Source organism: Ochotona curzoniae, unplaced genomic scaffold (assembly GCF_017591425.1).
Source record: "Ochotona curzoniae isolate NIBS_2020 unplaced genomic scaffold, NIBS_Ocur_1.0 contig_2688, whole genome shotgun sequence".
NCBI lineage: Eukaryota > Metazoa > Chordata > Mammalia > Lagomorpha > Ochotonidae > Ochotona > Ochotona curzoniae.
The window spans coordinates 5,072,135-5,095,406 of NW_024465553.1; the positions used below are offsets into that span (position 1 = coordinate 5,072,135).

Consider the following 23,272-nt stretch of genomic DNA (forward strand, 5'->3'; position numbering starts at 1 on the left):
CACACACGCTGAGCCGCACCCGGGCCACACACAGGGCCCGCTTGCTCCTGGCCATGTATTTCATGGAGGGGCCTTTCCTGGGACTGAAGATTGCCTGGGGGGTAGCTTTTATTTATTTCCATTTTATAAGGTAGAAAGAGACAGAGAGAGAGGAGAGAGAGAAGAGAGAGAGAGGAGAGAGCAGAGCATTCCCACCTACTAGTTTACCTCTCAATCAGCTGTGACAGGTGGGGCTGGACCTGGCTGAAGTTGGGAGCGGGGTGCCCTATCCGGGTTTGCCCTTGTGGATGACAGGGACAGAAGCATCTGAGTAATACCTGCTGCCTCCCAGGGTGCACATCAACAAGAAGCAGACTGTGGAATCAGGCATGTGGACATGGGGTATGGGTGTGCCAAGCACCTGCTTAACCACTGGGCTGCACTTCCACCCCTTCTGGGAGGGCACTGGAAGGTGCAGCCAGCGAGGGATCCCGCTGACGCTGCAGCACCAACCTCGGGCATCGGCAGCAAACACAACGGGCTTGGTGCCTGATTGTTGGTCCACTTTTGAATTTAAGCATCACTCGAGCAGTTAAAATTTCTGAAAAATATTGACTCATTTGAAAGTGACAGAGAAGAGAGAGAGATCTTTCATCAGCTGGCCCACTCCTGCAAAGGATGCCATAGCTGGGGCTGGCCATGCCAAAACCAGGAGGCAGGTACTCCACGCAGGTCTCCCACTTGGGGGTCAGAGGCCCAAGTACTTGGGCCATTTTCCACTGCTTTCTAGTGCAATCACAGGGAGCTTAATCCGAAGCACAGACATGAACCAGGCACTCTGCTATAGCCTGCAAGTATCCCAAGCAGTGGCTTAGGCTGCAGTGCCACAGGTCCAGCCCCTGGCCCCCAGATTTCGAGTCTCTGCTAAAGGGCTTGATTCTAAGACTTGGCTTCCCCATCTCTTAAATGGGAATGTTTTCTTGTTTTGATGCTGCTGGTTCTAAAGATTTATGTTTATTATTATATATTTTTAATTCATTCACTTCTTCGAAAGGTAGAGAGATAGAGATCACCTGTTTGTCAGTTCACTGCCCAGGTGGCCACAGTGGTCATTGCTGAGCCAGGACGCAGTCCCTCTGTCCTGGTCTCCCAGGCGCGTGGCAGGGGCTCAGGTAGATGAGCCATCCTCGGCTGCCTTCCCAGGTGCGTTAGCAGGAATGCTGCACCAAAGTGGAGCAGCCAGGACTTGAACTCGGGATGCTGCTGTGAGATGCTGGTGCTGCAAGTGGTGGCTTAACTGGCTGCCACACCATGTCAACACCTGTTGCAAAGTTTACATCAAGTACTCCGCATTCCAAAGTTTGGTGGAGAGCTTCTCAAGTGAGAGGAAGGCTAGGAATAGCTGGAGAAATTTCTCAGCTCCACCTGCTCATTTCTGCCTTCCAGTTAAACTTTTCACTGAGCTTCTTGGATGGGCAAGATCCTCCTGGCCGTGGCCTTGCTCCATAGGGAAGGGCCGAGGTCAAAAAGCCATGGCCCAGGCCACCAGGTCACCACTGGTTCTGGGTTGCCTGTGAGCCAAGAGCAGTTTCTACATTTTTAAATGCATCGGAAGCGATGCAAAGCCGAGTCTCTTGTGACAGGTGAAAATGATGTCCATGCCAGGTTTCGGCATCCCTAACTCAGGTTGCCATGGATCCCAGCCATTCTGCTGTCCCTGCTTGCTCACAGCCGGAACAGCTGATGTGCATCTGAGTGGTAGTGACGGAAGCTGTTGGCTGGGCCGGGACAATCCCAGAACCAGAGCAGGGTCGTTAGCCTCCAGCCCTCATGCTTACGTCTCTTCTAGAAGGCGGTGCGAGTGACCTGAGGTCTCCCAGGTCAGTGTGTCCCTGGCTTGTTGTGGAGACCCTGCACTCCGAGACCCTGTGGCCTGGCAGAACCAGGGTGCCATGGGTCCCCTTCCCTCCCGGCTTTGAGTTTTGGTGTGTTCCCAGCAGGGCACCCTGGGCGACTTGCTTCACCTCTCTGTATCTCAGTACCCTCACTGGGGAATGATGGTGCCAGTTGATGGGATGGTCAGTGAGATCGTGCAGGGCTGGCAGGGCAGAAATCCAGCTGTGCAGCTGGCAGGGCCTGGTACTCACGTGCCTCATCCTTTATCCGCAGCAACTGGCTCCTTGCTCACGACGTAGCAGACATTCTGGATCCAGGTCCCCGGCACCTCCCCGCCCCGACCCCTCCATGCACACACAACTCTGGCTGGGTTTTCTGGCCTTGAAGGATGGAAACCTTCATGGCTGGTGAGTCTCCTCCCTCCCCACAGGACCGGGTGCACCTGCTGGCTCAGGTGGTTCAGGAGCATGAGCAGTACCAGGCAAATGTGGATGAGTTCCAGCTGTGGCTGCAGGCAGTGGTGGAGAAGGCACACAGCTGCCTGGGGCGGAACCGCAAGCTGAGCCCCACACACCGACTCTCTGCACTACAGGTGAGCTTGGCCTGGATCCCACCCAAGAAGCCCCTAGGGGTCCATGTGGGGGCAGAGCAGGGAGTGCTCCCAGAGTGAAGGCTGTGGGTGGCAGCTTTTGACTTGGACACAGGACACAGGCAAACCCATGGCACAGCGAGCAGCTGTGATCACTACAGGGATCGGCCTCCCAGTACCAAGAGGGCAGCATCCCGAGGGGGCAACTAAGCCTGCTCTGGCCTCTCTGGCTGTGGCCCTTGCTCCCTCCATCGAGTACCTAAGGGAGAGTATCCCCTGGCAGTTGAGAGTGGCCCTGGGGTGGCACCTGTGCATCCCTCTAGCAGGTTGATTTCTGTTGACCCACTTGTTTAAAAATGGATGGATGTTTAGAAAGAAAACACACATTACTGTCCTCAACAGCCAAAACAGGGCCCGTTCATGGGAGGGGACCATGCAGAGAAATACAGCGAAGCCACGCAGAGCCATGAGGTTGTATTTTGGCTCCACACCGTAGCCAGCCTGAATCTCTGCGTCTGGGATTTAGCAGGGACCAGAAAGGTGCGACAGGCAGGGAACTGCCCAGGCTGGCTTCTCCTTGATGTCATCAGTTGGCATGGAAGAAGCCGAGTAGGAGCCAGGGTTCACTTGCTGGGTGGAGGGACCCTTGATGTGACCAGATCCAGTAAAGAGGATAGGGTGGCCCCTTGGTGTGCTGTGGGCAATGCAAGGACTGCTGGACTTCTCCCATCACACCCTCCCCACCCCAGGACATCGCCCAGGATTTCCCAAGGGGAGAGGAGTCGCTGCAGCGGCTGGAGGAGCAGTCAGTGGGTGTCATCCAGAACACGTCTCCCCTGGGTGCGGAGAAGGTGGCCGCAGAACTGGAAGACATGCGCAAGGTTCTGGAGAAACTGCGGATGCTCTGGGAGGAGGAAGAGGAGCGGCTGCGGGGCCTGCTCAGGGCCGAGGGAGCCTGCGAGCAGCGAGCCCAGCAACTGGAGGCTGAGCTGGGAGAATTCCGGAAGCGCCTTCACGGGCTGGCCCAGGAGGGGCTGGAACCTGCGAACATGGCGAAGGCCGGCACGGAGGACGAGCTGGTGGCTCGCTGGAGACGCTGCACGGTAAGCCACAGACCAGCCTGGGCTCCTGCCAGCTGACTCGCTCCGGTACCTGCTCCTTGGCTGGGGCCACCAGTAGACAAGGCAGGGGTGTGTCCCTGTTTTCTGGATACAGACATGGAGAGTCCCACACTCCCAAGATCACGCAGTGAGTTGGTGGGGAAGTGAGGCTGGAGGGGCATCGGCTAGCCAGGCCTAGACCTCACAGCCCCATGGGGGATGAGGCAGGGTTTCTCTGTGACACAGATGGCTCAGCAGGGGAAGTACGGGCGTGAAGATGATGAGGATCACCCAAGCCGGGAGGGTAGGGCTGGGGACGCCAGGCAGAGGGTGCAGACCCAGAGGGGACAGTGACTGGGACAGACGCCACCCCTACACACTCCGAGAGGCCTCCTTCACTGAGAGATGCAGGGAGGGCGATCTCTCCCATCTGCTGGTTCCTTCTGCAAAAGCAAGCAGGCTGAAGCCAGGATCAGGCACTCAACCTGGGTCCCCCAGGTGGATGGCGAGGCCCCCAGTCACTCACTGCCTCCTACGCTGCACACCAGCCAGAATCTGGGACTCGAACCCAGGACCTCCTGTAATGTGGGCTCCCCTAGCAGCACCTGGCGCTGCCACCTGCTCCTACACAGAACTTTCAGAACAGGATCACCCATCTTCATTTACTGACAGTTCAGTCCCACTAGTCCGTTAGAGAAGAGGTCTGCAAAGTGCGACCCAGGGTTGCCTTCGGCTCTGCTGTGGGCTGGCTTCCCCCAGCCACACCCCTGGCCTGTGGGAGAAGCAAGGGCTGCGCCTGTAGGAGCAGGTGGCATTCAGATCCTCAGTGGGACCGGCGCCCACCATGGGATCCGCTTCCTGGAGCGTTGCTGCCCCCTAGTGACGCCCCAGTGACGGTGGTGAAGGCAATGGCCCCGGAGTGTGAAGGTGATGGGGAATGGCCCGAACCCCTCCGCTGGCCGGCGCCCCTGGCCACTGCTGGGCGGGCTCTTTTCACACCTGTTTTACCCGTGGCCAGTTCATGCACATGGAATGTCCACACAGAGGCTGTGACATAGCTAATGGACTGGACATCAGTAGCAATGGTGTGGAGAGAGCAGGGCTGGTCAGGCAGGCTCTTTCCTGCACACGGTGTGTCCCATGGGCCCGGCCTTGAACTGGGAATGTTGGCCCCAAGCTCAGCAAAGGCTGTGGGGATTATGCCAGTCAGGGTCAGCCTGCCAAGGGGCAGGGGACAGTCTAAGGGCTGGTCTCTCCCAGGAGTGTTGTGCAGGTGGTATAGGTGCCCAGGAGGCTGGCCCCAAGGTCAGGTCCTTGCTCATGGGCTGTGCGGCATGACAACCCCATGCGTGTGACCAAGGACACAGAGCCCTGGCTTCCAGGCTCCTCGCAGGGGTTCACTGTATTTCAGCCGTGGGAACGGGCAGGCTCTGGGGCTTCCACTGCAGCATTGGGGGGAGGGGAGGAGTGCTAGGGGAAGGGATGATAAAATGAAACAGCCTCAGGGAAGGTCAAGTTCTGGGTCTCAGAGCCAGTGTCACAAGAACAGGGCGTAAGTTCCAGGGGTGAGGTCCCAGTCCCCGCCTGTGGTGACAGTTCTCTGCCAGCTTGGCACATCTCCATGCACAGGCCATGCCCCCAGCCCTACACAGCCTCCTGTCCTACTGAGGAGCCTCAGTGGCCACTCATTTCCACAAATGTCATCATGTGCCACAGGCTACGCGGGCGGCCCTGGCCTCGGAGGAGCCCCGGGTGGAGCGGCTACAGGCCCAGCTGAAAGAGCTCCTGGTCTTCCCACATCACCTGCAGCCTCTCTCTGAAAGTGTTGTGGCCGCCATCCAGGACTATCAGAGGTGCCTGCAGGGTCAAGGTGGGGTGTGGGGCTGTGGCCGTGCCTGTCCCAGGGGGTGGACGGGTACTCGGGGCTGGAGCACACCTGGAGCAGGGGCCCTGAGCTGTCGTCTCCTCCGGGGTCCCTACAGCCTAAAGGCGAAGAGCGCGAGGATGCGCAATGCTGCGGGCGCACAGCTGTGGCAGCGCTTCCAGCGGCCCCTGCAGGACCTGCAGCTGTGGAGGGCCCTGGGTCAGCGGCTCCTGGAGGTCACGGCCAACCTGCCAGACCTACCCTCCATCCACACCTTCCTGCCCCAAATCGAGGTACGCAGGGGCCTGCCGGGGGCGGGCGCTCTGGGGAGCCCGCGGGATATCTGAGCTCTGGGCCTCATGCCTGGGAGTCCTGAGCACACAGGCAGTGTCCCTGTGGCACAGGCCGGCCTCAGCCCCGGGGTAGTGGCGAGGAGCCTGGTGTGACCCCAGGCTGTGTCCTGGCTCTGTCCGGGGCTGCAGTTCATTACCTGAGTCAGAGGTCTCTAGCTTCCCCTTCTGTCCCGTGCCCTAGCTCGGTGTCTTAAGTGTGGGCTTCCGGGAGCATCATCGGGGATGAAGCAAGAACTCTGCCTGGGTGAACCTCTAGCCTCCCCAGACCCTCAGGGAGAGAAGCAAGAAGAGCTGGCCACAGACACAGCTCACCAGAGCCCGGCCCTTGGCGAGGCTTGTGGAGTTGCAGGGCTTCGGGCGTAATAAGAGTATGTGGGGATGGGAGCGTGGTCCCAGGCTTCCTGAAAGAACCAGTGGCCTGGGCTGTGTGGAAGACAGCTCCCTCCCCGACGTGTTCCCGCAAGCGCCAGTGCTGCAGGTGCAGCTCACTGGGCAGCAGCTCCCAGGAGCCGCATCCGACTAAGACCCGAGGGCTTCCCTGCCTCGCTGGGCTCTGTGGCTGACACGCAGGCCTCTCTCTCATAGGCAGCCCTGGTGGAAAGCTCCCGCCTGAAGGAGCAGCTGACCGTGCTGCAGCTCAAGAAAGACCTACTGGGCAGCATCTTTGACAGGGACAGAGCAGCGGCCCTCCTGGAGGAGGCGGCGAGTTTGGTGAGGGACAGGGACTTGCTGCATAACAGCCTCCTGCAGAGGAAGAGCAAGCTGCAGGTGAGCCCCGCCAGGTGTGTGCCTGCCAGGTGTGTGCCTGCCAGGTGTGTGTGCCCACTAGGTGTGTGTGCCCACCAGGTGTGTGTGCCTACCAGGTGTGTATGCCTACCAGGTGTATGCCTGTCAGACGTGTGCCTGGTGTGGGAGACCTGGGGTCACTTCCTGGGGTTCGAAGTCCTGTGTCCCATAGTCACATGCTCACTGCATCAACTGGCTAGGAGTCTCACACAGTCCCTCTAGCACTTCCCAGCCACCTGACCGTCCCCTCACAGCCCTCTACGCCCTGTCTACACTGCAGTCCATCAGAACCGCCTTCCGCGGGCAGCCAACTGGAGGTTGGGTGGAACAGATTCGTAAGAGCATGGGCATCTGGAGGCTACTGGTGTCAGCAGCTGCAATCACCCTCCAAAACGACCACGGTGAATGCCCAGGGCACAGCGAGCTGGGCACACTGCTCCTGAGTGTCCAATGATGATGACAGGCAGGGCTGTGACCTCTGACTCTGAGCCAGACACTTGCTAACAGCCTCTGGTCCGTGGTCCTTGGAGTCACAACATGATGGGGAGGGACCTGTTGTTGTCCCTATTTACAGATGACAAAATGAGCAAATGGCTTGAGGCCTGGAGGTGGTCAGGCCAGGACTCAGCCCACACGCTCCCAGCTCTGCTCCCCGCATCAGCAAGGCCAGGCAGGCTTCTTGGCATGGGGTCAAGAAAGGAAGCTGCGGTTCGGGAGTCAGCTGTGTTCCAACAGAACTTGGTTCAGGCCAGCAGACTCTGTGGGGTGTGGTGGGGAGTGGGCAGGTTCTTGAGCACGCTCTGGTGATCTGAGGAGAGGCTCTCAGCCCTGTCAGGCCTTCGGAAGGCTGCTGGGAGACGGCGGTGCTGGAGTGCACGCAAGCTGGCCAGCACTGAGAGCAGCATGGTTGCATGCGTCAGGCTTCACACTTGCGTGACTGCTGGGGAGCGTCCGCCTGCAGCTTCACTCTGCTCTGTCTGCAGAGCTTGCTGGCCCAGCACCAGGACTTCGGGGCCGCACTCGAACCCCTGCAGAGGAAGCTGCTGGACTTGCAGGTCCAGCTCCTTGCTGAGAAGGGGCTGCAGCGGGACCTTCCTGAGAAGCAGGCACAGCTCTCGAGGTTGCAGGTAAGGGGTCTGTGGGGCCCCAGCGCCCCTGCCCAAGCGCTCAGCCATGCCAGAACAGCCCCCTGCTCCAGCAGAAGACGCAGGGCTGGCAACTGGCTTGAACTAGAGGGTTAGAGACACGTGCTGCATACCTCACCAGCCTCTGCCCTTTTCACTAATGGTTCCTGGTCTCAAGGCTGTTGGCACCTCCCACCGACAAGTTAAAATAAAAAAAGATTATGTATTTGAAAGGCAGAGCTCAGAGAGAGAGAGAAATACCTGCCTTGCGCTGGTTCACTCCCAAATGGCTGTAAGGCCAGGGCTGGGCCAGGCTGAAGCCGAGCTGGGAATCTCCCATGTGGGTGGCAGGATTCCAAGAACCTTGGGCATCTTTCACTGCTTCCCCAACCATATTAACTGGGAGCCGAATTGAAAGTGGAGTAGCTGGGACTTGAACCAGTGCCCACTGGAGATGCCAGCATCACAGGCAATGGCTTAACATGCGGTACCACACGCTGGCCCCCCAAAGTGCTGACTCTTGAGTGCAAGAATCTTGTATTTGCATCCTGTTTTCATTTTTAAAATTTCTCTTTAAAAAATTATCCTGTTGCTAAGTCTTGCTAATGAATGCAGAGGCCTTCAATTAAATAAGTCGATGTTGAGATTAAGAAGGCTTTCACACGCACACAGCTGGGAGACAGCTCACCGGTGACTGTCACTGGATGAGGAGCTACATGGGCTGTCAACTTGTGTGTGATGCATTTCGGTCTGATTCTTTAGATCTTGCCAGCTCTGGCAGTGGCCCCATCTGACTGGCCATGTGGAGTGGCCGCCTCTCCGGCACCCCTCCAACCTAGAGCTGTCTAACCGCTCGGCCTCCAGCATGGAGGGGACGGTGTACCCTGCCCCACCCCATTTCCTCTCCTTACCACAGGGGCTGCAGGAGGAAGGACTGGAGCTGGGGGCGCAGGTGGAGGCTTTGAAGTCACTGGTACAGGAGAATTCCAGCCACCAGCATAGATGGGGCCAGCTCTCCTCTGACTGCCAGGCCCTGCAGCGGGCCCTGGAGGTAAGGGGCAAGGGAGGCCTGGGCTGCAGCAGGGACAGGCCCCTATGTCCTGCTCACCTGGGTCTGTCCCCACTCTCCTGCTTTGTCTCCTGGTTTTCTGCCTTCTGCCCTCATTCATGCAACAAGTAGCTGAGTACTTTCTGCAGGCCAGCCAGGGAGGCAGGCCCAGTGAGTGCTTCTGGATGGGAGGTGCTGCTTCTGTTGGTGAACAATCAGTTAGCAAGCAACTGAGTGTGTATGCAATTCTGTTTTGTAACAAAGACAGTGGGGTCCCTGAGACCAGCAACGGCCTGCTTTGTATGTCCTGGCTCCCAGCGGTTCTGCAGGAGAGCGTCCTCTGCAGTGCCCCCTTGTGGCCTCTTGGGTGTCTGTGCACATCAATGCCCCCCTGAGCCCTGGGATCAAAGCTGGAGGACCCATCTGCAAAATGAGGTCCAGCTGGCCCCCCTCTGACTCCGACGGAGCGCTGATGTGCCTACGCAATAAGCCCAAGGAGTGCTGGCTTCAGTCAGCCCAGTGTTCCTGCAAGCAAATACCACCAGGGCAGCTAAACGTTATTGTTCACTAAGAGGTCTTTGCAGGGCAGGCACCTTGCAGGGTGCTGCTGGGTGGGGACCACTGGGTCCAGGCAGGCCTTCGGGGGGGGTCTCTGCCTCTGCCGGTGCTCAGGGTACCCTGGGCCACCACAGGACCTCGTGGATGACCGTCGGCAGAGCGTGCGGGAGCACTTCACCTTCAGCCAAGAGCTGCTGGAGCTGCGGCAGGGGATCGCCGTGCTCACGGAGAAGCTGGAGGCGCACCTGGGAGACAGCGCGTCCCAACAGGCCGAGGTGGAGGTGAGAGCGCGGGGCCTGTGTGGTTCCACACAAAACCCCGAGGGCAGATGACCTGTGTGAAGCAGAGAGCTGAGGGGTTAGCCCAAGATCTGGAGCTCCAGGGACGGCAGCACTCCCAGTGGCCCAGGGTGTCCTGCTCAGCCCGCCTCTTGGCGTTGCCACAGCGGGGACCATGCTTCCTGCACATAAGCTCTTGGGAGTGAACTTTGTGCCAGCTCTGGCAGCTGGAGGCGCCGCCCCTGCATCCCACCGAACGGTCAGTGGGCAGCAGAGAGCCCTGCCCGCAGCCTCACCGCACCCGTGCATCTGTCCGCATGTCCCTCAGAGGCTGCTGGAAGACTTCCCAGAGAAGGAGGCCCAGCTGCTGCTCACCGAAGCACATGGCCGCCTGGTGCTAGAGAAGTCTTCTCAGGAGGGGGCCAGGGGAATCCAGGAGCAGCTGAGGGAGCTGACGGAGTCCTGGCAGGCCCTGCAGCTGCTGAAGGAGCGACTGCTGAGGTGAGAACCACCTCATTCTATGCCCCCTAGACCTCCCCAGCGGGGATGAGTTCCTGGTGCTCATAGGATCGGAGCCAGGGGTTGGTCTGTTGCCCCAGGTGTTTGGGCCCAGCTGGGGACAGGAAGAGGAGAACCAGGAATACCGTTGGTGGGGCAGTCAGCCTATAGCCTGTAACGGCTTGTGCCTCAGTGTCCACATCTGCGGCAATGGGTGTGTGCACCTTCTTGACCGAGGAACGTAGGTATTAAGTCACAGACTGGGCAGGCGGATGCCTCGACGGGCAGGTGCTGACCTGGGAGTGGTAGTGGCAGCCAGAAGTCTCCTTCCTACCTCTGTGCCCCATGGGATCTTGACCCGGTTGTCTCCCCAGCTTCATCAGGGACCAACAGCTGCAGAGGACGGATGTGGATTCAGGGAAGGGAATGTTTTTCACCAACAACATCCCCAAGCCTGGGGTTCTCATCGACCCTGCGGATCCTCTTCCCAGGCATCGGCGGAGGGTGAGTCTGGCAGGTTCCGGGGCTACACGTGGGTGCAGGCTCGGGTGCAGGTGCCCAGCCTGAGGCCCCCGGGCGGCATTCGGGTGGGGTAGGTGCCCTCAGACAGGACTGCGTAGTAGGCACATCACTGTGGTCAGAGACCTGAAGGCGGACAAGCTGGATGGAGGCAGCATATACAGAGCCACTGCGCTGAGGGCTGGCGGCGGCTTCCTGAGGGGTGCCAGGGGCTGAGAGAGAGGAAGGCTTTGGCCCCTGACTGTACATGCCACACTGTATGGAGCCTGGTTCCTCAACTCTCCCTCCTTGGCCCACCATCCAGGCATCTTGTCTGGGTCAAGACCTTCTGAGAACCCCCAGGACATGTGGCCAGTGGCTTTTTTTTTTTGCCTCTGATGCTTGGGCACTCCTGCAGGCGCACCTGCTCGTGGAGGAAGGGGGCAGCCAGGAGGAGCCATCACGGCTCCTGAGGGACTTCAAGCAGTGGCTGCAGTTGGAAAACACCAAGCTGGTTCAGATCATCGCGGCAAGAGCCAGCACCGCTGAGGACCTGGCGGCACGGGAGGCGAAGCTGCAGGTTGGTCCTCCAGACAGGTGTGCGCCCAAGTGGCAGGCTTCGCACCTGAGGGTGTGTTGGCTCTCGGGGTGCTCTCCCAGCAGCTGAGCACACACACACAGCTCGTGCACCGTCTCTCCTCACCTGGCTATCAACGCTGGCTTTTCTACTTTGTGGTTAGAATCTTTTAAAATCCTTTAAATGGATTTGGGAAGCAGAGCTAATGAGGTTGAGATCTTTTGTCTGCTGGTTCACTCCCACAGCAGCCAGGAAGGACTGGGCCAGGCTGAAGACAGGAGCCCAGAAGCCAATCTGGAATCCCTACATGGGCGGTAGGGAGCCAAGTTCTTGAGCCTGTACCTGCAGGAAGCTGGGTCACAGGGGGAGCCTGGACTTGAAACAGGTGCTTGGACATAGGTGGTAGGCGTGTCGAGCAGCGGCTTAATCATTTTTTAGCTCATACCCACTCCAGCTCAAATAGCTGAGAAGAACTTTGCAGGTATCCTTTCATGAATTCAACTTGCTTTTTTATTTCCCACCATTGGTCATTTTACTGCAGTTCCAGGTAACTATTACGTTGTAACAAACCATAGCTGAGTTTGCAGCTCAGAGCTTGGCCAGAGCTCTGCTAGGCGCTTCTTGTGGTGTTCTCTGGGCTTCCTCATTTGTCCTCCATCCACCGTAGGTCATCTGGGTGGCTGTGCTGCTGACAACTGGCGAGCTGGGGAGGTGAGGATGACACTCATCCCACATCCTCCTATGGGCCAGCCCAGGATGCTCAGAGCAGAGGGAGGTCCAGGTCTGGGGTTATGGGAACAACCTCCCAGCTGCTCTCCTCCCATCCAGGTCATGACTGCAGCCAGAATGACGCTGCAGAGTCCTAGCTACGACCCTACTCTTTCCCCTACTAGTGAAGACCTCTCACTGTTAACACACAAGGCCTTTCTCACCCAGACTAGCCTGCCCTCTTTTTGTCCTTATTTTTTGAAGATGTATTTACTTGTATTGAAAAGACAGATATACAAAGAGAGGGAGAGAGAGAGATCTTCCATTCACTGGTTCACTCCCCACGTGGTCACAACAAGTGGAGCTGAGCTGGATCTGAAACCAGCAGCCTGGAGCTTCCTCCAGGTTTTCCACATGGGTGCAGGTGCCCAAGGGCTAGGGTCATCCTCTGCTGCCCTCCCAGACCATAAGCATGGAGCTGGATCAGAACTGGAGTAGCCAGCACTGGAACTGGTGCCCACAAGGGATGCTGGTACTATAGGCAGAGGATTAGCCTGCTGAGCCACTGCTCTGGCCCCTGTCCTCATTTTTGTTTGTAGTTTTGCTATGGTGTATTAGAGACTGGAGTTTCAAAACTCAATTTGGGGTTCATTTGAACTCATGGCTTTGCAGTTAGGGTCTTCCTGGAAAATTCTCTAATGTTCCTCTTACAACGCTGCGTCTTCCCAGCTGGCTCTCTCCCCTCTCTTCATGATGTCTCTCTCCTGTGTGCTTCGCTGCGTCCTCGCTCCTCCTGTATGTCTTCTATCCTTTTGCCTCTTCCAGGTGGCCTCTGGTGACTTTTTCCAATCTGTCTCCCAGTTTACTCGTGTGTCTCATTTGCTGTTCCACCTGTCTGTTGAGGTCACAGCTTTCCTTGTTTATTAGTTGCAGAGTTTGTTTGGATCTAAGCATCGTGCTGTGTCATGGTTCATAGCTTCCAGAGCCTCACTGGCATTTCTAAACCCGTCTCAGCTCTGTGAGCACGGCCGACGTGCCCGTGGGCCGAGGATGTGCAGTAATCCCGACCTCTCAACGCATTCCAGGAGTGCTGGTTCTGCCTCTTCTTGTTGTCCTCTGTGTGTGGCTTGTTGCTGCGTTCTAGAAAATGTCAAAGTCACGTGCTAATCAGAGGCATCTTTTTGTGACCACCAGGGAAGTGGGGTGTTCTCCCGTGGGACCAGTCAACCCAAGTTCAAGCCTTGGAGACCCTTGGGCAGCCGAGATGACTAGAGCTGGGCTGCGGGATCCTCCAAGGTCTAGATTGACTCCTGTCTCACCTTTCCCCTGAGGTGCCGCCTGTGGGAACTCCAGCCCAAGGGGGGATGCTTTGTCCCCCTTGTCCTTGGCAGGACCAGCGCCACTGTGTCTGCCCAGACCTGTGGGGCTGCCAGCAGCACAGCAGTTCCAGAAGGGTGGCTGCCCACAGGGCTGACCCCTCTGGCTCTCATCCTGCCTGGCCGGTGTGATGGCCTAGCGGGCCTTGCAGCAGCAGTCCGACAGCCCCTTTTGTGCAGGGGGAAGCCACACTGTAACACTTTGCAGAGAGCACCACCGGGCTTTGGTGTGCACCTGCACAGATGAGAGAGTTACTTTCCAGATTCCAGCTGCCTCCTCCCCACGCACCTGTGTCGGGTATGATGGGACTGGCCTACACACCGCAGTTGGATGAGGCCGCCTGGACTGACGCTGCCTTCTCCCTACCCCCTCATCCCACCTCCAGGAGCTGGAGGCACGGGTGCCAGAAGGTCAGCATCTCTTTGAGTCCCTCCTTCATCTTGGACCCACACGGGAGACCTCGGAGGAATTGGAGGATGTGCGCTACCGATGGATGCTATACAAGTCCAAGCTCAGAGATTCCAGCCACCTGCTGGTAGGTACCAGGGTCCCTGGCCTGGGGCAAGTGAGCATGATCAGCCTGCCACCGCCCTGAGAGTTCGTGTGCTGTTCCTACAGCCATGCGCTGCTGACATTGCTGACCTCCATGCCAAAGAGCTTGCATGGCAGTCTGTGGCAAAGCTGGTGTAGACACATCCTTCCGTGGGGGCTCTGGGTCCATGGACATTAGGAGCTTGGGATGTAGCCCTGCTGCCTCCCATCCAGGCCCTGCGGCTTTGAGCAAGCACCCGCAGTTAGGGGGCCTGTGGTTCCTACATGAAAGTGATAATGACCATAAAGATAATAGCAACGGCTAGCTTCATGATAATAATTAGCTTCTCAGGGCAGTGTCTGTGAAGGATCCACTGCTGTTACTCTTGTGCACCAAAGAGGAAGCTTGGGCCTCCAGGGGGCCCTCTGAAGACCTGGGACCACCGAGCTCTGCCGCTCCCGGCTCCCTCAGCCCTGTCCCAGCCCGTGCCGGCCGCTAGGTGTCAGCCCAGCCCCAGCCAGGCCCTGGCCAAGCCCCCAGCCGGCCTGGGCCAGACCTGCCCAGACAAAATCCCAGCTGGGCCTGAAGTGTGTTAAAAAGCTCATTAAACTGAATCACCTGCTGGCTCAGGCTGTCCAGAAGACCGGGGCCTCTCAGGAAATGCCCCCGGCCCCTCCCCTGCCCCGGGCCAAGCACAAGTTCCATTACAGGCCCTGCTGGGACTTGAGTCTCACTCACTTAACTGAGGTTTCCCCCTCCCCTTCCTCCCCTTCCCTAAAATAGCAGACGCTGACTTCTCCGGGGGAGCTGCCTGGACGCCAGAAGGTACGGGCCGCCATCTGCCCTGCACAGCGGGAGTAAGAGGGCAAGGGTTGGTGAGCCTGTGGTGCTGGGGCAGAACTCCTGGGCCTCTGGAAAGTTCCATGATGTCTTAGCAGCAGTGGTGGGAAATCAGCTCTGTGCTGGGCATCCCCCTGGCGGTGGAATTGAGGGGGAGCTCGGAGAGGCTGACTGGGGCACGAGGCAGGTGGCATGTGATGGAGAAGGGATCCTGCCATGGTCAGCCTGAATCTGGGCACTCTGGAAAGGCAGGGGAGAGGAGGTGAGGACTCACACTTATGCCAAGCCGAGGCCAAGTGGCTATGCTGGTGACTGATGGGGGGACTGAGGGGCTCGGTGGGTGTAGTCAGGGGTCCCGCCACTGCTTGTTAAACCATGCTCAGAGCCACTCCTGTGGGTTTGTAGCAGGCCAGCAGACACAGGGAGATGATGGGGACTAAGAATGGGGGGTCACCACAGATGCCCCATGGTGAACGACCAGGAACTGTGCTGGGGCACAGTCAGGACATCTGTGTCCCCTCCTGCACCATGGCTGTCTGCTCTACGTGGCAGGAGACAGGAATGGCAGTGTTCAAATGACCCACAAGGCTTCCCCCGAGGGTCCCCCACTTCCAGAAAAGCCCCCTGCAGAATCGTGTTATCAGTGTCATCCCCATTTCCAGCAGGTGCCTGGGTTGGGCCCATGGTGACCCGAGGAGGCTCCAACAGGCCACATCTCCACTGTGCAGTGGCTCTGTGCTCTGCCCTGCACATGCAGTGTGGTGGGGCCTCAGGGATGGGGTGGGGCAGTCATGAGTCCAGCTCTGGGTCCAGTACCCACCGGCTTTGCGGTCCTGGGTGAGCTTTCTGCCCCTTGAGGGCTCATGTACCCCATCTGTAGCATGGGGCTCTCTGTTTGCTTGTTCATTTTCACCTTCTTGAAAGCCAAAGAGAGACAGAGATTAGGGGTCTTGAGGCCCGAGGTCTCTTCTCCAGGGCTCCCAGATGTCGGGTGGCGGTGGCACAATTTCCTGGGACTTTAAAGCAGGAGGGCTTTTAGTTGCAGTAACATCTGTTTGGGCCATGCTGGAAGCACCTGGATGTGTAAAGATTTGAATTTGATGCTGCCCTGCTTTTTAAGCTAACGGGTCTCAGCCTATTTGGCCTAAGGAACCCTGGGGACAGCGTGAGCTCACCCGCAGGGCAAGTGCAAACACAGGTCCCTGGGGCCCACCCCAGACACTCTGGTTCTTTAGGACTGGCGCAGCCCAGGAATCTGCATTTCTGACAAGACGTTTGTTGACTGGGGCACACGCTTTGAAAACCACTGCTTCAGGATGAACCCCTGTGGCCCAGGGGATGAAGTGGCCATGTGTCACGCGGGCCTACCACACCAGATCACTGGTTCAAGCCCTGGCTGTTCCATTTTTGCTCTCTGCTAATGCTCTGTGAAAAGCAGCAGGAGGTAGCCTAGGTGCTTGGCCCCCTGCCGCCCCATGGGACACTTGGCTTTGGCTCTCGCTACTGTACTCATTTGGGAAGTGAACCAGCAGATGGAAAAATCTGTCTCTCTTTCATTATGTCTTTCAAATCAATATGTGCATCTTTAAAGGGACAGAGAACACAGCTGCTCCATGCAGAATCCTCCCTGGCATTTGGCCCGCCTGTGAGTTTTGGCTGTTGGGTTGTACGCATGTGCCTGGATGCCCATGTACACATGCGTCTGCTGGCCTGATGGGCAGAGCTCTCCTGCCAGCTTCGAAACAGCCCATCCATTGTTTTTTCCTCCAAAGGAAAAAAACAAACTTGTCCCCCTGCTACCCTGCGCCCCCAGCTGGTTCTTTATGAGCAGTTGCTTTCCCACACATCACTTCTGCTCCTGGGAAGCGGCTGCAGCCTGCTTGTTTGTGCAAACAGACTCAGTTGGTCTAGATTGCCGGCAGGTGCCTGCACACCCCAGGGCCGCTCAGTTCTCCAGAGGAGTGTGCCTGCAGCACTCAGGTGCGTGAAATGTTGCTTCCAGCACACGTGGGACTGAGTGGGGCACTCCCTGCCCCTCCATAGGAATGCCACAGCCCTGCCCTACAGACTTTCAGTTAGCTTGGCAGATACTTCTGATTGGGTACAGTTTGCTCAGGCCTGGAGCAGACACCTCCCTCGCATTGGGAGCACATACAACGGGACTTCAAAATTTGTGGAAAATGGAATTAAAAGATAGGGTTCGCTGGCGTTGTGGCGCAGCAAGTTAAGCCTCTACACCTAGGGGAGCCTGGAGTTTCCCCTTGGTTGGTTATCGGCCTGGCCCTGTACTCTGGCCTCAAGAAGAATGTTATCATATTCCCCGTGAAGAGGACTCTCCCAGAGCCAGAGCCCAGCCAGTGCCCCCCAAGCAGACACGGGGTGCTCTGAGAATGCGCCGTGGCAGGCAGGGAAGGCCCCTGCAGGAAGCAGCTCAGGAGCTGGGTAGAATGAGCAGGAAGACTGGAGAAGGGAGAATCCAGTATTTCAGGCTAAGCGACGGCAAGGGGCTGTGAAGGCCTTCTTGAAAGCTGCCAGCAGATGGCGCTGAAGGAGGGCAGGGCTTCCTGGCCTCCCCAGTCGCTTGGACGGTGGTGTCTATCCCTGGTGGCAGGGAAGCCAGGGAAGGGGGTCGTCCGGGCTGCCTGCCTGTCTGTCCCCGCAGCCAGCAGCTGGAGGGGAAAGGAACTGCACCTTCATCCAGCACCCACTACACAGGGGGCTGTGCCTTCATTTAGCATCCACTGGATGCAATGAGCATTGCACACACCTCCAGGGTCCCTGTAACCCTGACAGCAGGTTCCCTTCTCCCGCCATGCCCCGGCAGATGAAGGGACTCAGACTTGGAGAGGGTAAGTGACCTTCACAACCAGAAAGTGGTAGAGCCAGGTCAGACCCCAGGACTCCAAAGCTTTGCTTTCTCCCATGTCCCTGTCATCAGTGGCAGAGGAGCAGGCTTCACCAACACCATCATTAACATCATCACCACCAGCACCATCACCTAACCTGCCATTGCTGTCCCCCTCACCTTCATCACCACTACCACCACCATCATGTTCACTGTCACACCTCCACTACCACCATCACCATCATCACCTCTCTACCACTGCCATCATCTGCACCTTCATCACCACCATCATCACCATCACCACCTACATTACCATCAGTGCCCCCTCACCTTCATCACCACCATCATCACCATCACCACCTACATTACCATCAGTGCCCCCTCACCTTCATCACCACCATCATCACCATCACCACTGCCTTCTGCAGCGTGACCACCATTAGCACCAGCACCTCTACCATGACCATCCCTGTCGCCACCACTGTCTCACTGCCTCCACCTTGGAGAGCCCCCTCCCCCACATACCATCCTCACCATTGTCATCCCCGTCGTACTACCACCATGTCATTGTCATCAGCCCTCGTTGCTGCCCGCCAAGACCTCTGTTCCAGGCAAAACTGCCATGCACCCTCTCAAGTCGAGAAAATGGAGGACACTTCTGGCATGCCCAGCCCCCGCTCCCCCTCAGCATCCTTGAGCCCACTCACACGTCCTGGGTTTGTCCTGCAGACTCGGCGGCGGCGAGGCCTTGGCCAACTCTTCTGGAAGGCGTGCTGCACAGCGCTCCCACTGCAGCTGCTGCTGCTGCTGCTCCTGTTGCTGCTGTTCCTGCTGCCCGTCGGGGACGAGGCCCGCAGCTGCACGCTGGCCAACAACCTTGCTCGCTCTTTCACACTCATGCTGCGCCACCATGGCCCCCCGCCCACCTAGCCGGCTAGCCACACGGACCTCGGAGCAGTCCCAGAGCCACCTATGGGCACGCCAGCGGGGAACCTGGTCCCAGCCTGGACAGCTGCAGCACCGCCTAAGCACACATACTGTGTCAGTGTTCCCAGCACCAGCTTACCTTGGATGCAGCGTGGTCTGCATCTGTGTGTACTAACGTGCGTGTGACTCAGCGATCCCGTGCGGCTCCCTGCAGACGCTCCATCTGATGTCCTGTGGTCGTCTGTTAGCAGCTGGGGGGATTCCCAGCAAGGAGCCTTTGTAGCATCTGTGCCTTCATTTGCAGGCAGCACCGGAACCTGGAATGATGACTGGTCCCCTCTCATGGCAGACTCTTTTCCAGAAGCGCATGGACAGGCCTCAGTGCCAGCACAGGAGCACAGCCTGGGCTCTCGTGGCCTGCCCCATGACTGCTGCTTTATGCACAGTGAGAATGCTTGCGCCCCTCTACTTCTGAATTCCAGGCTGTGGGTTGCAAGGAGAAATGGCAACGGCCAGAGGCAGGCCTGGCGACAGCTGTGAGACGTGAGGCGTGACGAGGACAGGGGGCAAGGGGACATGGGCAGGAAGCACTGGACAGGTCAGCTGGTGATGTCAGGTGCAGGAGCCAGAGTCCCAGCCCCAGGGCTTGGGGGCTTTCAGCAGCATGGACCAGGGTGGGTAACCTGGGGCGGGTGGCAGCTCTCCAGCGGGTAGTCAGACTGGGCTGCCTGTGTTTTGTTTGGGGAGGGGATGGCAAGGAGACAGATTTTATTATCAAGATCTGCCAGCTGCCCGAGGTACACTCTGCATAGCATCCCACAGCCCCAGAGGTGGCCGGGCCCCTGCCCTCCTGACCTCAGGCTCCCCAGGAACCCTGAAAGGCCGGGGCCACCTCCACGGGGGTACAGAAACCCACTAAGCAAGCACACTCTTCCCCAGCAAGTTTGGGAAGCAAACTACAGATTCTGTCCTGCAAGCAGCCACGTGGCTGGCTAATGAAGGCCTGAGTGGACCCCAGCCTTGGGCCCGCATCTCCAAGCTTGTTGAGGTCAGAGCCTCTTTCTGCTCTCCCATGTCACAGAGGCCCAGGAGAGGGCTGGGTGTTTCCCTCTGGCCACCCAGTGAGAGGCTCACCATGGCAACCCCCTGCCCCCAACACGAGCAACTTCAGGAAGAAAAGCCGTTCCACGTGGATGCAGCTGTGTCATGTGGATGGCTGGAGGGCAGGCAGAAGATGCAGGGTGTGGACGGTGTGGACGGGAAGGTCTGCACGTGCTGTAGGCTTTGATCCCAGTGTCAAGTCCACTTGTTTGCCTATCTATTTTTTTATGAGAAAATCTCTATTTTCATAACTTTCCTATAAATGCAGCTGTAGCATGGCCCAGGAGTCCAATTACTAGTGCTTTCCACATATAACCTTTGCTGACGCCAAGTGTGGACAATGATGGTTTTGTGGTTTGGCTGTCCAGTCTGTCGTGTCGCTGGGCAGCCTGCCTGTGTGTATGTGTGGCTCCTGTGTTTCCAGAGTGGGACGGTCTTGTAGCACTAAGGATGTGTGGGAGGGGGAGTGAGAAAGACCTGTTGATGCACAGGTGGCTCAGATGGACGCTGTCCCCTCCCTGCGACCTGACCCACACTCCCCGCCCTTCCTTACTCTGCCCTGAGTGCAGATAGGTGCACAGGTTGGCAGGGGTTGATGTGGAAGACAGAGGGCACGTGGGGGTGCAAGGTCTGGAGCCTCCTGGACGTGCCATACTGAATGGGTGAGCCAGGAACAGATGCATTTGTGTGGCTCTCACTGGGTGGCCCCTGGGTGAGCCTGTTGCAAGCCCACCCTACCCTATAGGCTTGCCTAGTGCTAGGTGCTCACTGGAGGCAGCTGGCTGCAAGGAAGTGCAATTTGAAACCAAATTCATGCAGCCCTAGGGTCCAGACTTGGAGGCAAGGGCTTGAGAGGGATCCTACTGCTCATCATGCAGTTTTGCTAGATCTGCCTAGATTTCCTTCCTGGAAATGGTGACTCCTGGGCCCAGCAAGCTGAACTAGCAGGCTGATCCCTGCCCGGCACCGCCGGGGAGATGAGCATTTGTGTTAGGAGGGAAACACGTTGAGGGCCCACGCCATGACTCTGACTCCTAGATGTGTGTGCAGTGGAGCTGCAACCTTGTGTCCAGCTGAAGCCAGAGCACAGCAGAGGTTGGCATCTGCTTAAAGCAGAGCTGGGTGGTCCGACATCCTTCCGGGGACCTTTTCCTTGACCTCGTCTGCTTTGCTTTACAGGCCATAGGCCCTGGTCCCTGCAGGTGCTCAGCAAGTAGACTTTCCAAAGAGGAGGTGAGAGCTGCTCATTTTATGACCAAGCCCACGCCTCTGCTGCTGAGAGCCGGCAAGTCCAGGACAGAGTGCCGGGGACAAGAGCAGGTGCTGACCGTCTGCCTGGCTCTGCCCAAAAATGCAGGGACACTTGGAGCATGGCATCTGCATTGTGAGGTGGCTCCTGCCGTGGCAGAGGCTCTGCGTGTTCCTGAAGTGTGGCTGGGGAGGAAGACGTGGCCAGCAGGGATGTGGTGTGTGTGGTAGTGCAGGTACACTCGTGTGTGTGTGTGTGTGGATGTAAGTGGAAATGTGTGTAGGAATGAGAGCCCTGCCCTCCAATTCAAACCCATAATCCCTGTTTATTATCAACCTGGACAGGTCTGTGAGTTTCCTGTCTTCTCTCCTATGGGAGAACTCAGAAGCAGGGGCGCTTGAGCCCCAGCGCCGGCCTGAAGGTATCTGGCGACCTCTTCCTACCCTTGCTGTGTCCCATGCTTGCTGTGTCTTCCATACCTGAGTCCCAGTATCCCCAGTCTGACACTCCCATTTGTTCATGTGGCTGGAAGAGAGCGAACCACGCAGTGCGAGCCAGGAGATGGGGTGTGTGTGCCTGCGTGTAGAGGCTGTGTGAGTGGTATTTGGTGGTAAACGCCAACTGACTTCCTTGTGTAAACTGCACTGTGTTGTATGCAAGAGGGACCACATCCGTTTTCGTTGTGTTATTTGTGATGGCAAAATAGGTGTCTGCAAGAAGCTAAACTTCCTGGGAAGGCAAGCGGTGTCAAAGCCAAATGACTGTCTTGGACTTTGTGTGTGTCCTCGTGGTTTAGACCGAACCCAGCGGGAGTCGTGTGCCTGTGAGGAAACTGGCTGCCACTCGGCGCCAGATCTTATGGGCACGCCGCGTGCTCATCGCTTGCCGTGTGTTCAGCCATGTTCTTGGAGATGGGTTGACTATTCTTGTTTTATATTTGTTTTTTAAATAATGTATATGCTTTATGTTTGGAAATAAAAAAAAGTAATCTCTATTTTGGACTATGAAGCAGCATGTGGCTTGCAAGTTCTTTTTCTAAAGCAAGAGTTTCCATCTGAAGAGGTGACAGGGAGGAAGATGCCCTGGGCTCCTGGCTGATGACTTCCGGGTAGGATCAGTGCCGCGTTGAGGCAGAGGTAGAACTTGGGGTGATAGCAACACTCAGCTCCAGCTAGAGCACCGAAGGTCCCAGGAACATCCTGTGAAACAGCGTCCTAGTCGCAGAAAGGCTGGAAAATTCTGACATCCGCTCTCCACAGGGGACAGAGCCCTGAGTGTGTGCAAGGTCTAGCAAGGGACGAGGAGGTCACGGAAGCCACTCGGCCATGGGCTGAAGCCCCGTGTGCCAGTGTGGTTAGGAGGCACTCAAGCGTGGGGAGAGGAAGACGAGGCAGACATGAGGGGGCAGTGCCCTCAGGTTCACAGGAAGATCTAAGACCTGAGAAAGAGAGAATCCATCCGCTGGTTCACTCCTCAGCTGACCGCAACACAGGCTGGACCCAGGCAGAAGCCAGGACTCTAGAACTCAGTCCAGTGCACCCACATGGGGGACGGGGACCCAAGCCCTGAGTCATCACTGTCACCTCCCGGAGTCCACAGTAGCAGGAAGCTGGAGGTGGAAGCTGCAGGCAGGACGCCAGCCCAGTGCTCTGATGCCACACACGAGTGTCTCAACTGTGGGGCCACCTTGCAGGGAGCCAGAGAAAAGCGGAGCCCTCAATACTGCATGTTCTAAAGCTTTTTTGGGAATCTGATGGCTGCAGGTGCAGGAGGAGGAAGACTGGATTTATTTTAGATCCGACACATCACTCCAGTCTCAGCCCGGAACTGGAAAGGGCCGACGAGCAGGGATCCAGCTGGTGAGCCTAGGCTAACATTCCTTACCTTGTTAGGACTGAAACAGAGCCTGTGTCAGCTTGCAAGTTGGAAAGGGTATAAAACCCTCCGCCTGGCTTTGTTCCTTTGTAATTCCTCAGGTCTTTCTCCTTTTTCCTGCTGCATGGGATGAAGGCATGGAGCAGATCTCAAAGCCTCTGTGCACTGCTGTTTTTTGTTTGTTTGTTTTTACAATCTGCTGATGTTTTCGTGGGTGGTGGGCAAATCTAACAGAATCATTTTTTAAAAATGCCCACGTGCGCAGCTCAGTTGGGTACCCTTCCCAGTACCGTTATGCCCCAAAGGGGTGTTTTCTAGAATCAGCCATGTAACCTTTGCCTGTGATTTAGTCCCGTGTTCAGATAAAGTCTGAGCCAGAGTACTGCCCTGCAGCTACGGTGAGGATTCTGAGTCTTTGCATGGCCTTGCAGGTGTTCTGGGCACACTTGTTGAGAGATGGTTCTAGAACCAGTCAGGGTTCAGTTGCAAACAACAGAGTCTGTCCTTCTTAGCTTGACGAGAAACAGATGTATACCAGGGAATGCAGAGGCTCACACAATGACTGCAGGTGAAAATTCAGCAGTCGCAACGCGTTGGGCACTTCTCCAGGATCTCAGTTGATTGCTTTTTAAAAGTTTTTTTTTTATTTGAAAGGCAGAATTACAGAGAG

The 23,272-nt window shown here is 57.3% G+C and overlaps 1 protein-coding gene across 3 annotated transcripts in view; it reads left to right on the forward strand.

The window, feature by feature from the left end:
• The window catches only part of SYNE3 (spectrin repeat containing nuclear envelope family member 3), a 54,324-nt gene extending 31,992 nt beyond the window's left edge, over positions 1-22,332 (forward strand). For 2 of the 3 annotated variants that reach the window (XM_040975108.1, XM_040975109.1), the window contains 14 exons: positions 2,306-2,467; positions 3,214-3,567; positions 5,281-5,417; positions 5,547-5,721; positions 6,367-6,549; positions 7,551-7,694; positions 8,608-8,742; positions 9,432-9,578; positions 9,904-10,076; positions 10,448-10,577; positions 10,990-11,151; positions 13,619-13,768; positions 14,552-14,590; positions 18,180-22,332. In XM_040975108.1, coding sequence (XP_040831042.1) covers positions 2,306-2,467; positions 3,214-3,567; positions 5,281-5,417; positions 5,547-5,721; positions 6,367-6,549; positions 7,551-7,694; positions 8,608-8,742; positions 9,432-9,578; positions 9,904-10,076; positions 10,448-10,577; positions 10,990-11,151; positions 13,619-13,768; positions 14,552-14,590; positions 18,180-18,380 — 2,292 coding nt within the window. In that variant the 3' untranslated portion in view covers positions 18,381-22,332. Of the gene's footprint in view, positions 1-2,305; positions 2,468-3,213; positions 3,568-5,280; positions 5,418-5,546; positions 5,722-6,366; positions 6,550-7,550; positions 7,695-8,607; positions 8,743-9,431; positions 9,579-9,903; positions 10,077-10,447; positions 10,578-10,989; positions 11,152-13,618; positions 13,769-14,548; positions 14,591-18,179 lie in introns of all 3 variants that reach the window. The other variant, XM_040975107.1, reaches the window with a different exon arrangement.
• The last annotated feature ends 940 nt before the right edge of the window (positions 22,333-23,272 follow it).